Source organism: Danio rerio, chromosome 24, assembly GCF_049306965.1.
Source record: "Danio rerio strain Tuebingen ecotype United States chromosome 24, GRCz12tu, whole genome shotgun sequence".
NCBI lineage: Eukaryota > Metazoa > Chordata > Actinopteri > Cypriniformes > Danionidae > Danio > Danio rerio.
The window spans coordinates 25,605,882-25,620,177 of record NC_133199.1 but is presented as its reverse complement, the minus strand read 5'-3'; the positions used below and the strand labels follow the sequence as shown (position 1 = coordinate 25,620,177).

The 14,296-nt window shown below is 34.0% G+C and overlaps 1 protein-coding gene across 2 annotated transcripts in view; it reads right to left on the bottom strand.

Moving 5' to 3' along the window:
• Positions 1-14,296, bottom strand: part of pan3 (poly(A) specific ribonuclease subunit PAN3) — a 28,426-nt gene that overhangs the window by 9,290 nt on the left and 4,840 nt on the right. For both annotated transcript variants that reach the window (XR_012399053.1, NM_001105692.2), the window contains exons 5-15: positions 12,453-12,597; positions 10,051-10,286; positions 9,867-9,971; positions 9,720-9,777; positions 9,253-9,414; positions 8,906-9,022; positions 6,412-6,513; positions 3,911-4,076; positions 3,429-3,516; positions 886-1,025; positions 604-733 (exon numbers count right to left, since the gene is read on the bottom strand). Coding sequence is in view for 1 of the 2 variants with exons in the window: in NM_001105692.2 (NP_001099162.2) it covers positions 604-733; positions 886-1,025; positions 3,429-3,516; positions 3,911-4,076; positions 6,412-6,513; positions 8,906-9,022; positions 9,253-9,414; positions 9,720-9,777; positions 9,867-9,971; positions 10,051-10,286; positions 12,453-12,597 (1,449 nt within the window). In the remaining variant the exon portion in view is untranslated. The remainder of the gene's footprint in view (positions 1-603; positions 734-885; positions 1,026-3,428; positions 3,517-3,910; positions 4,077-6,411; positions 6,514-8,905; positions 9,023-9,252; positions 9,415-9,719; positions 9,778-9,866; positions 9,972-10,050; positions 10,287-12,452; positions 12,598-14,296) is intronic.

Here is a 14,296-nt window from a genome sequence, read left to right as displayed (position 1 = left end):
TTATATTTGTTTTATTAAAAAGCTTAGATTTGTCCACCTGTCAGGTTTTAGACCATATGGGGCATAGCATGTGTATTTGGAAATAACACACTTCGTTATGTTAGCATGTGTCTTTGGAATTAACCACACTTTGTTATTATTTTTGACTTATTCGTTTGATAGAAATTAGAACTGAATTTAGAAATAGTTTTGAGACAAATCTTTGCGCTCAACAAATATATTAATTATGTAGGCTAATGGATGTCTATGCTTACAACACATTTCCCTATCCACGGAAGAGTGAAAGTGGAAGTAAAGAGGAGGCTCATCTCTCATTCTCCCGCTGCAGATGCTCTGTTTAACTGCTTTCTTGCTAGTGAAGCACTCAGTTTTTCCACTTACAAAGTCTGCCATGCAAATAGCAAATGCACTATGGCGCGACACAATTAACTCTTAAAAGGGAATGAGATGGGACTGATTGGTTTATTCACAAAACACAGCTATAACTCATTAAGAAAATAAGCTCAACCCTGTTAGACCATGCACTGCGGAAAACGAGGAGTGTTCCTTTAATATGGAGCATACCGTTGTAAACACTGATGTTTATACACTACAAATGAGTACCTTGGCCAAGTCTTCCTCAATGACATCATTCCTCATTTGCGAGGCATCAAGTTGAGTGTAAAAGCGTGCTCCAATCATGGGCATAATGTCATTGACGCTGCGCAGACGGCTTTGCTCTGACAGCAGATACCTGATTAAAATACCAGAAAAAGATGTGCATTAGTCTGAATGTGAGGTCTAGAGTGTGAATACTTGATGATAGGGCAGAACCACAAAGAGCAAAATGTCAAAGTGTATTTAATAAAGGCTATAAATAAAAGTGTGAGAAAGAGAGAGGCCCACAGAATAAGGTTCTTGAGGTCAGACGAGTAGTTGATTGACACCAGCTCCATGGCCTTCTGCAGATTCTCTCTCTGAATGCCAGCTAAAGAGTTACACGCCAGAGCCAACACCACCTTCCCCAGGGAGATGAGATCTGCTTGCTGATGGACACAGAGACAAACAGAAATGGATAAACCAGGAGTTTAACGAGTAATATTAAATTATATTTTTTTAACAAATGAAAAATATTACATGTAAAAATTTGTCGTCAATAATTATAATTTAATAATTATTATTTGTAATACTTTTGAGAATGGAAGATTAATTTAATCAAAAGTGATTATTATCTATACTAGAATGATTTCTGAAAATTATGCAACACTGAAAAGTTAGGCTGCTAAAAATCAAATGTCATCCCTGAAATATGTAGTTAAAGGCTAAATTATTAGCCCTCCTGTGGGGTTCCAAGTGCTGTTAACCGGAGAGAAGCGTTGTTTCAATTCATTTTTAAACATAATAGGTTTAATAACTATTTTCTAATAACCAACTTCTTTTCTCTTTTCCATGATGACAGTACATAACATTTTATTAGTTACTTTGCAAAATACTAGATTTGAGCTTAAAGTGCAACTTAAAGGCTTAACTATGTTAACTAAGCTAACTAGACAACCACGACAGTGGTTTGTTTTGCAGCCAACTGAAGAATAATAATTTCTAAGAAGCGAATAATATTGACCTTAAAATTTTTCATTTTTTATTTCAAATCAAACTAAAAGTAATAAAACTTTATACAAAATAAAAATATAATGGGAAAAACTGTGAAAATTTTTCATGGTTCAAGATTTTTTTATTTATTCAGCCAATCTCTGGGTCTGGCAGTACCACTTTTAGCTTAGCATAGCTTAAATTACTAAGGGCCTACTCACACTATGCCATCCGTAGTTCACTTGGGCTTTGGCGCAGTACGCTTGTGTGTGAGTGCAAAACGCGCCAAAGCCCGAAACTGAAAGCGAGACGTGACTTTTAAGGGACTGTTTCATATGGATTTATTAATCATTCTTACCATTCAGTGAACGCAAACTGCCGTCGTTTATTAAAGACGCAAACTCCTCACTTCACGACAGCTGCGCGCCTTCAGCAGACCTCCTCATTCCTGCAGCACGAGGGCTTTATGATTGTTTATGAGCGCCAAAAGTGGCGGATCTGTTCGGCGAAATATCTGACTGTGTGTCCCCGCATCCCTAAGGACTGTTTGGCGAAATATTTGACTGCATATCAAACGACTGAAACGATATAACTAGAGAAATCTCCACTGTGCTGCTGAGTGAGAGAGCGCTTCTCACTTAACAGCCCAGCAGCGATGACGTAAGCATGCCGAAGCCCGTTTGTGGTGTGAGCGCGGGCCGTCGGGGGAGACGGGAGGGGGGACAAGCGTGCTTTGGCCCGGTTCGAGGCAACTGTACCTAGTGTGAGTACGGCCTAAATCAGATTAGACCGTTAGCATCTCACAAAATAAAAAAAATTTACATCTAAAATAGATTTAAAAATTAAATCTATTTAAAGCTTGCCTTTTTGTAGTTACATCACTCATTAAGACAGAAGGAAAATTAAAGATTGATTCTAAGCCAATATGGCTATATATATATATATATATATATATATATATATATATATATATATATATATATATATATATATATATATAGTTATAATGACAAACATAGGATTGTAACAATACTATATTCTCATTCTGAGGTAATGACTAACAATTTTGCTGCCATACCATAGCTTAGTTTAGTATAGATTATTAAATCGGATTAGACCATTAAAATCTCATTAAAAAAAATTATAATAATAATTAAATGATCTAATCAGATTCAATAATCTATCCTGAGCCAAGATAAATGTGCTCCTGCAACACCCAAATGCTCCTGCAAATACTGTTTTCATTTTCATGGTTTATTAAACATTAAGCAACTTAATAAAAAAAAAATACACAGGAGGGCTAATATTATTGTCTTGAATTGTATATGTTGAACTAAAACAAGTATAACTGTTAACAAAACAGTTATTCATTTAGTTTACATTTTAAAAGTAAAAATTAAAATGTATTTTTAACAGTGTAATGGTAATATTTAATGTTGTCTATTGTATTTTAAACAAATAAATACAGCCATGCTAAGCTCATTATGCATTTTTCCAATACTTTCTCACTTTCTTGCATTGGCAAGATATTATCTCAATTCTAAGAAAAAGTCTTTATCTTAGAATATAAACTTAGAATCACAAGAAGTACAATTTAGAGAAAGCCTTTAAACTTTAAACTGACATAAAAAATTGCAAATGCATGGAATAAGTCAAAACTCACAGTTTTGTGTTTATTGCTCACATAATTGTTATAACTGCAAGTTATAAGCTACAAATATTGTTTACACATATATCTTACTTACTTAAAATAAATTATAGCAATATATTGTAACATGGTAAAACACAATTGCACAGTATAGTTATGTTTGTGATGAGAAAAATACACAGTGTTTAGCGGTTAAGGAGATGTTTAATACCTGGTACTGGGGCATCAGCGCCAAGTGGTTGGTCTGACTATTGTCAAATGTTAAGACATCAAACATTCCTACACAGTTGACCCGTAACCTATGGGGAATAAAAAAAAACAACAACCTGCAATTGCATTTTCACGTTCAACCATTTGTGCAAATGCTTCACAGAGAAGCAGAAAAACAGGTAGTATGTGATAAAGGAGAAAAATAAAGTTAACTTCTCCATTTACTAATAACAGTAACAAAACATGGGCTTCACTGAAGAGCATTTAATCTACGGTCATTCAGATCAGAAGTTTATTAACTAAGGCTCTTAACGACAATTCTACAAGTGTTGTTCACTTAAATCTAGAATGGCCTGAGAGTGAGTAAATATACAGCAAGTTTTTATTTTGGGGATATCCATCCACAAAAACATCACTTATTCTAAATAATTGCAAACACAGAATGCAGTTTTGGTTTAACAGTAAAATCGAATGTGGCTATACCGTGTTTTTCCAGTGATGAGGATCTTACTGGGGTCCATAACCCTGCAGGCTAGTCCAGCTGTGTGAATGGTGCGCAGTGCTGAACTCAGCTGGACAATGTAGGCCCAAATCAGAGACTCTGGTAACAGGCCTGCATGCTGCCGTGGAGGAGGGAGCTCATGTTGTCCTAATGGAAGAAGAAATGTATTATTTCTCATAGCGAAAAAAGTGAATGAAAAAAAGGTTTTCAAAACTGTCCTGAGAAAAAAATAGAGTGTTATTAAATAGTCTTTGGCCAACTTTGATGAAAGGTTTTGATCTACTTTAAATGTTCACTACTTACTTGTATATAAATAATAACAATAGAAAAGTAATTTGGAGCTTTATTTAATGATAACTGGTCAAAATAAGCAATGTTTTCATTTCTTGTGAGTAAAAATCAGTTTCATCACACCAAGTATTGACTTCTTAAAGTTCTAACTTTCTCTAACGTCTAAACATAAAACATAAGTATTGTGTTGTCTAAAAATGTATAAATATATCTGACGGTATCTGCAGATTTCTAAGAGTAATTATTAAGACTTTAATACCACACAGAATGAAATTTAAGACCAATTTTATGGTACAAAATTTGCACACAAAAAAAGCTCGCAACACAACACAAATTAATATTTTAACACTGCATATAAAGTGTGAATAACCTCAAAACAATTTTATTATTAATAATAATAATAATAATAATAATAATAATAATAACCACAATAAATATTGTACATAAGTTCCACCAAAATGCATTAACAACACTAACATAATTTTCTAATGTCAATAACTTACGCCTATTAAATAGAACTACTTCATATGTAAAGTCCTTTATTATTAAATACAGATATTTATTTATATGCGGCATTGAGTGTCTGCGGGCATCTCTATGACAACACTACACGCTGGCCACTGTTTAAAAGAAAAAAAATAAAGATACATTTAAGCATATATAAAGTACATCCTACACAAATCTACCTTTTAAATTCATATTTTGAACAGGAAGCATATACTTTACATTAGTGAGTACTGAAACTGAAAAGTACTGAAATCTGGAGCTCATCTAAAAAAAAATAATGTTCCAAAAAGTAGTACACCCAAATTTATATGTTATGGAAAAATATTAAATACAAATAATAAAAAAAGAGGAAAAAAACTAATTTTGTAGGTTGTATGTTTTGAAATTTTGTAGGTTGTATGTTTTTTTTATAATATTTTGCTTGGATTTAATTGTATTATCAATTTCAATTTCTAAACATGTTTGATGCTAAAATATTATTTTAATAAATATATCTGTTTAATAAATCTGATTAAACACCAATAAAAATACACCAAAATACATTGCCTTTACTCACTAAGAAATTGATATATTATATACAAATATTCATTTTCACAATGGGCGGTAGTCAATTATGCGGAGTACTATATATATATATATATATATATATATATATATATATATACATACATATTTTTTTTTTTTTTTTTAATTAAATGAATATATATATAAAAACTTCAACAGATTCCGGTCCTTGGCTGGTCGATCAGTCCATCTCTAGTTCTTCATTTGTTAATGTACTGGTTGACGCAGCTGCTATAAGCTACTATAGTGTAAAATCCTGCAAACTGTTTACACAAGTAAAATCGAAGCGATTGTTATTTACATAAAATCTAAAAGTGTGTATTTTATTGGGCTCCGCCAAAGATTATAAATGGACTTTGGTTCCACCTTTGTTGTTCTTAGTGATGATAGACATAAAGATTTAAGTAGATTTCAAAATTTTAAAAAAAATCATCCTTACGGGTTCAATTAGATTGCATTTTAAGACCTTTGAAGTGCGGATTTAAGACATTAGGACCAATTAAGGTTTTATTATTATACTATGGAATTTAAAACTTTAAGGATTCACACCTTGTCTGAAAACATGGCGTTTCTTTTGTTGATTTAACCATTTCTACATTCTCCATTAACCATCTCTAAAGATTATCGGAAAAATGAAATTGCAATATTTAAAGAAACCTCATCAGTAGTTTATTTTAATATTTTAGTAGTATATTTTACTCAAATACATAACTATTAATCATGAATCTAGCGAAACCGACATTTAACAAGTGCTATCGATAGTGATATTGATATTTTCCAAAACTGTGAAGAAAAGTCTTTGGGTATATTTCCAGATGTGTTAGAACTCCTCTGCTGTCAGTAGAGAGCAAGCACTTTATGGTTTGAGGTTGCGCTGTGGTTAATCTAGCCGTATGCGCTGCAGCTGTTTATAGTTAAACGTCATCCCTCAGTTTTGCTTCCTCTGTTAGTCTTGAGCTTGCAGGTACTGAACCCACCTGAAATGGGATCGGTTTCAACCACTTCTTCCTCTTTCCTCGCTACATGTTCAGAAAGACGCAACTGCCACCAGACACTCAACATACTCTACAACTAACGGCTGTATCCTCACACAAACAGACAGACAGCTCAAACAACTCACCCCACTTTCTCTTGGTAAAGTAAGAATCCGCTGCTGGATCATTGAAGTGCCTGCTGAACATAGTCTCTGCTCCCGCATGGAAGTCATAGGAGAAAACTAGTGCTGTGGAAAACAATCAATATTAAATATGAGAACAGTTAAAAACAAGTGTTCAAGATTTAAAAAAGGCTCCAAATTCTCTTTGCGTTCATGCTGGTATTCAGATCAAATAATTCCCAGAACATAAATTATGTTTCTTTACCACACGGAGCGTGACAGTGACTATTATAATGCAATTAATGTCAAAAAAGCAAAATGTACACAAAGTATGCCCACATTTGCATTTCATGAATAAAAGACATGAGAGCATTTGTACATTAGCACATTTCCCACACACTGCTAGTTTTGGTTTCAGCAAGTTATTAAAGTTGACATTTATAATAAGTGTGGTTTAAAGTGAAAGCCACAGTCATTTCTGTTTGTTTTATATTTATGTTTTTGTTCCCTTTTGATTGTTAAATCTAAAAACAATAAAGTTGTGTAGTCAGGGGAACAAATATGCTTGTTAATAATGTTTTTAAACATTTAATTTTACGGCAACCAGTAGCATGTTTTCTGTTAGTTGTTAATTAAACTTTAACATGTAAAATGCACATCAAGTTATCTTATCAGTGTATTTGTATTTTCTCTCCCTCTATCTCTCAAGGCTGATTTATACTTTCGTAAGGCATTCAGCGGAGGTTTGCGACGTGGCGCATGCGCATCTTCACAAAGGGATGAGGCTTTTATATTTGATGCATTCGCCATTGAGATATTAATATCTTTTAAGAGTTTAAGTCTTTTTTTTTTTTTTTTTAATCAAACTTTTTTGCATTACTTGCTTTTGTTCATATCTCGGACAGTTCTACATATATACACACACATATATATATATAATTATTTTTTAGGGTTTTTTTCACCTTTTATTGGGATAGGATAGGATAGGATATGATAGTGGAGGACAGACAGGAAAGCATTCGGAGTCGAGAGATGGGAAGGATCGTCATAGGATCTCGAACCGGGAATCGAACTCGGGTCACCGCAAGCAACATGGTGGTATATGCCAGCGCAGTTAACCACAATGCTATTGACACTGATAACCTATTGAAGTTTATTTACATATTAATGACAACAGAACATGGGTTACTCGACAAAAAAAAATTTTTGTTTAAAAAAATAATAAAAACCAAATAATTTTTTTTTAAAAAGTTACCTTATGGTTATTATTTATTATAATTTTTTGTCTTCTTAAAGTGACATACATTTATTTTCGACCATGAATGCATAAATTACATGAAGTAAATAACATCTAAAGGTTTATCATGTGGCCGATAACTGTAGCCTAGCTATTATATCTATCTACAAACTAATTGTTAAACAAAAATTTTAATCTTGCAAGTCATGCTTCAATAAAAAAGCAAATATATATATATATAAAGTAGTCTACAGTGTGTTATATTTACTAGGCCTATGTGTGTTACATAATACATACTAATATACAAACATTTCTGTCTGGTGATTAAAAATTGGAGAAAAAGCAATGTTTTACCTTGCTAAACAATAAAAATGAAAAATCAAGTACAAGCATACTGACATAATGACATACTGGCATTTCAAAATTCACACATTACTGTCTGCCTAGTTAGAGTCCTGTATTATATGCTAAATAGGCAATAATGGTCCAGCATTCCTGACCATTATCACCAGTAAAGCCTAGAAAAACAGCATCAGTATATTGCAAACCAATAGGTTAAAATACTCCATTGCAGTTTTCAAAGAAATAATTTGCTCTTTAATTATAGTTTTGTAACTATTAAATTATTTAAAATTGTAATATATACAAATCAGTGTAAATTGAATGTCAAAAAAAAAAACATTTCTGTGATTATGTTTTAAAACCAGTTGGGTCTCCACTTCTGCCATAGCCTCTTTTTTTAGTTTTAACAAACTTATACCTCAAGTTTTTCCAAACTTTAACAAAAAGTTCTTTCACCAATAATTATTGGTCATCTGGTTAGCCCTATGATCATGCATGGACGGATCATAAAGATGTCTGTACCATTGGCTCGAGTCAAAAAACTGTGCACTCCGCAAGCAGAAATTATGTCTTGTGCACCCAAAGCGAACCTTTGTGATGACGTCACATACGCTACACCGACTCAAGTGAATGAGCATAAATGAGCCTTCAGAACAAACTTATTTTGATCAAGTGCGAGTTGTAGTCATACAACATTATGGGAAAAATATGAGAAAACGTACACAATTTTACCAAACTTTTTTTTACGAAATAAACTATTACTATGAAATAATATATAAAAATATGTTTAATATACTTACAAAATTGTGCTAAACTAATTGCACTTTAAATAATATACTATTTTTGTCATTATGACACCCCGAAACATTAAACAATAAATCTATGCTGTAACACACCCCTTAAAAAAAAAAAAAAAAAATATTCATAATTCAGACGTACAGTGGTCTCCAAAAGCTTTGGTGGTGAAGACCTCTCGGAGGGTCACAGTATTGGAGTGCTGAATTTTCTTCCACATGTCTACCAGCATCATACACTTGGTGTTGACCAGCCTGAAGCCTGTAAACACATTTACAAAGTTAGACACGTGCACACCAAACCAAAAAAAACTTTGCTTATTGCTTTAGTTTTCCAATTTTTGTCCATGAGACCTTAAAAAACAGGCTGATCTTCAAATTATTAAACAGGTTATGCCTAAATATTGACATCAGAAAAGTATATTCAAAAGCAATGATTTCAAAATGAAAATCAACAAGAACAGCTGTATACACAAACATTGAACAGCTCACCATGTATCCTCCTGAGGCAGTAAGGCAGGTCATCTTTGCTGTTGACTGCCTTGTAACAGGAAGTGATGTAACTGAAATTGCTGGTTTTCTGAAGACGGTTAGGGGGAGGAAGGGGTTCCAGGGGAAAGAGGCTGTGGTAACTGTCAACCTCAGATGGCACTCCTAAAGGAAACATGCCACAGCCAACTTCAGGCATTACAATTCAACATATACATACACACACAAAAAAAAATAAACAATTGTGCATATAGGTAAATGTTTGGGTGACATTAAGATGGATAACCGTCCAGAGGCTTTAAAATTTAAATAAAAAGCAGGACTGACAGACATAGGATGTGGTTTTTTTCAGACAGCAGGTGAGCACTGACCACAAAACAGACATATTAACTGAACGGTTGACACGTTGTCCATTAAAGGATAAACACAGCTGACATATCATGCCAGCACAAGACAAACCACATCCTTACCAGGGTTCTCCGACTGATCTATCTGTGCCATCGTTATTAAATGCCTGTTAATCAGCTCCTAAAAATAAAACAAACAAACAAAACAAAACATAAGGGATAAATAACAACAAATAAGCAACTTCTGACTAACAGATGCAGCCAGGTTACCTGTCGGAGTTCATCAGCCATAAAAAAGGATGGCGCATTGGCTTTCGGTTGCATGTATGCCACATGAGGTGCCGTTTGCGGATACATGTGATATGTTGGGAACACCTGGAAACAAGAATAGAAATATTTATGTAAATCATGTACAAACATTAACAGAGTAAACTCTGACTAACATGGAACATACCATTCCAGCCAATGGAGCAGGGGTGTTATCGGTATAGAAGTAGGTTGTTCCGCCTACAGTCTCCTTTTGAATTATGTGGGCTCCGCCTGCCTGGTCAGGCGCAGTGGTGGGCACCATGTAATTGGCTGGGTTAGGGTTGGGGTTGGGTGTGTGGCTGCGCCGCCGAGGAGCTGGGGAGGTGTGAGGGGTGATTTTGGGCGAGTGAAGCGGAGATGACCCGGCAGAGAGAGACATACCTGTCAAGCAAAGCACATAGTTAAGCCTCATTTAAAAAAAAATCTCTACCTAAAGAATGTAATATGTTTAACCCTTGTGTGCACTTCGGGATGTTTTCATAAAATCTGGGGTGATTTTGAGTCTTAATTTGGCCACAACTTTCTCTGCGTTTCAGCAAATGGAATGACGTTTTGGTGACATCTTATTTTGACACATATTTTAAGAAAATGCTTTGAAAATTAAAAGAAATTCAACAAAACACTCTGGGCTAATTTACTACATTTTCGTTAAGTTATTGGCTGTTTTTGTACCATTATTTTGACACCAAATAATCAAGCATTCTTGATTGTTGCTGATTTTCACTGTTGGGAGAAGGTAAAATGTTTATTTTTTAGTGTTTCAAATGATCAAAAATAAATAAATAAATAAATAAATAAATAAATAAAAATCGGCACACTGCCACTCTCAAACTTTTTTAATGTCACATGTTGACCTATATGTTCTTCATCAGGTCACCTGATGAAGACCATCTAGGTCGAAGCATTGCGTGACAAAATTTTTTGTTTAAAATGACATGATTATATGGAGTTAGGTGTATTTGTGTCCGCATATGTGGGAGTGTTAGACCTTTGCGCACTATTTTGATATGTTTGAAAAAAAAAAAAAAAGCAGCAGCTTAGTTCTCAGAGCATAATAAACATAGTAAGTGTATTTAACATGTATTTATGCGCACACACTATAATCTGCTGTTTTACTCCAAAGAACTCCAAAAAAAAATGGAAAGTTTTTTGGACTAGCCTATATAAGGCATCAAGTGCACTAGTGCTCTACCAGTCCCACACCATTTGTTCACATTTACACTGCAGTTCTTGATGGTCAATTCCGGTTTTGTGACTGTATCAGATTTTTTTGATGACCTGCTTACATCATCTTTTAGAAGTGACTCATATCTAATCGTCTGCATTCACACACAAAAAAAGGAGGGGTAGGGCTGATTAAACACTTGATAATAAAAGAGAGCACTTTTCTCCATTCTTGTATTTAATCTGTTCGCAGATTCATTTTTTTATTCTTTTGAACAAGTTGTTTTACTATTGTTAATGACAGAAAAGTGCTCATTTGACAAGCTGCTTTTAATCTTTAACCTGTAGGTATGTTAATGTAATGTCCATGGCGTGATTTATGCACGTGATGTATGCAACAGTTTTATATACCGTTTACGTGGCGAATGTTGCTCTCTCCCTCTCTCGCTCTCTCACATGCTTGAATACTTTTGCTATATGACAATATAAATAATTCTTGCTCTAGTATATGAAATGTAAGGTTTGGGACTGAAAATGAAATGAAAGCATCAGAGTTAATGTCATTTGCTGTGGTTTTTTAATGATACGTGACTCGCATTGGCAGGTGAAAATCCAATCTACCTGCTTACACTGCAGACAGGAAGGCACAGATCCGATTCATATCAAATAAGCTTACACATATAACCCTTTGAGCAAATCAGAATCCATGCGTTGTTTTCACATGCACCGAATCCAATCAGTGCCATTTGGGAGGAAAAAAAAAAGTCGTAATTGGGTCGCTTAAACCATGCAGTGTAAATGCAGCCTAGCGGGTTAATCGTGCTAATTGATGAACAAAAAAATATATAAAAAATTAGTTTTACCTCCTCCGAACAGAATACATGATTATTTTGTCATGGCTTTGCAATAAAAAAGTGGTTATAATACAAGTCAATGAGGCAAAAACAGCCACGAACATAACGAAAGGGTAGTCAATGCGGTATATGCACAGCTAGTGTTTTTCAGCCAATGATAAACATCCTATGAAAGCTTAATGTGACTTTTTCAATTTCACAAGGTTGCTTTTACAGCACCAATGTTGTAAAATAAACTCATATTTTAAAGACATGGCGGGGGAGACTTAAATTGAATTTAGAGCTGGTCTGAGACCCACTTTATAACGTATCTCTCTCAGGCAGTGAAGATCACTTATTTTTTAAAGATTCAGATCTTAAGCGTAGCAATTTAATAATAGAAAGTCAGTTCACCAGAAGTGCTGAGGCTGGCTGCCTGAAATTAAAAAAAAGTCCACATTTACCCCATTAGAAAAGTACACAAGGGTTAAAGGCTGACAGACATGCCAAGCAAAACACAAGTATAGATTTTTGAGATCGAGTCACTGACCAGGTGCAAGAGCGGACGCTGTGGAGCTGCTCAATCCAGGATGAGGAAAAATGGGAGAGGCGAATGCTGGCACGGTTGTCTGAGACATGGAGGCCATTCGTGGAGCCCCTTTTGGGACAAACTCACTGGCTGCAGGGTTAGGAGCCTACAAAAGACAAGGAGGAGCCTAGCTCAATATTTCAAGATGTCTTAAAGATGTCCCTTTTTAAACCACTAATGAAGAGGTGTTGTGAGGTCCTAATAATAATAATAAAATTATAATTTAAACAATTCTTTAAATTCAATGAGCTGATATTATGTTTTTATAATGAAGAGTTCAGATGCAAAAATCTCTAAGTACCATCTGAAATATTCTCCTAAAATGAGCATTTTTTTCAGCCTCCTATGTTTGTTCAGTTATTTTTCTTAAAAGGCAATGAAAAGAACTTATTCTTCACTGTAACAGTAAAATTACTCCACCTGCACAGCAGTTGAAAAAAACATTTAGAAGAAAATATAAAACGGCATTTGGGGGTTTTTGCACCTAAACTCTTCAAATGCAATTCAATAAATGTCAAATATCTGTAGACTTCTAAAAGCTTACATTACACTGTTAATTATGTGAATAATTTAAAATAAACAAAAATAAAAACAATTCCTTGAACAGTTTTCTGTCTAGTATTACATAACAAAAGTACAGTGCTGATTCAACAGGTTTCTAGGAAAAAAAAAGTCAATTATTGTTTCCGTGTGAACAGTGATTTTGTGAAAACGGTGACGTTATGCATGTGCATTATTGACATCTGCAGTTCCTTAACAACCTAAACAACAAGACGACAGAACCATATATGTGCAGATTCAGAGAGTATTTTTATAAACTGAAACAAATAAAACTACTGGCCTCAGTGGCCTGGCATGCACAATGCAACATTATTGTTGTACAATGGTTTTCGCAGATCGGTGTGAACGGGAATTGCTTTGTTGCGTCAATTCTAAACTTTTCAAAAACACAAAAGAAACACTTTTGTGCTTTTATTACATGGTTACTGTGTAAACATACACTTACAGAACTCCTGCATATGTAGGGTCTTTTCAAAAACACTTGATTCTAATTAGGCTTGAGTTTTAGGGCAATGGTTAATAAAAAAATAATTAATAAATTAAAACAACAATTATTAAAAGGAGTAAAAAAACACCTTGAAATATATTTAAATAAACAACAGCACAGTAACAGAAAGCAGAAAATATACATGTCCGCTTGTTAAGTGTGACGTCATGAGAAACTGCTTCCGGGTCCAAGTGCTCTATCAAACAATATGGCAAGACTCATTAAATGGTGATAATAAACGTTTACAAGGTGATGTAATACTTTCAAATATCACAATCACAAAACGTGCTTACTTTTTTACAAGTTGTTAAAATATTGGTGTCTGTGATGCAGCAAGTCCAGAGTAGGCATGGGCCGGAATAAGATACTGACAGTATGTTTACCTTGGATAAAAATATCACGGTTTCACGCTTTTGCAGTGTTGTGATTACTGCTCTAAAATATATTCTTTTTTAATGTCTGGGTAAAAAAAAATAAAAAATTTGAACAATTTATTTTATTTTGAGAAACATTTACAATATTTTGAAACAGTAAACATGTCAGGCTAAATAAATTATTGACTTCTGCTGTCTTCATTTGTTTCAAAAACAGATATTTTCACAATTTAAAATGGCATCTTTTCTGCTGGAGATACTGATGTCTGAAAAAACAAAAACAAGTAAATATAAAATCGTACACATATCTTAGGAACGGTATTGCAGAAACCTTGAATTTTCCTAACCGCAGAATACTTTGAAAACGGTTATCGTTCCATGCC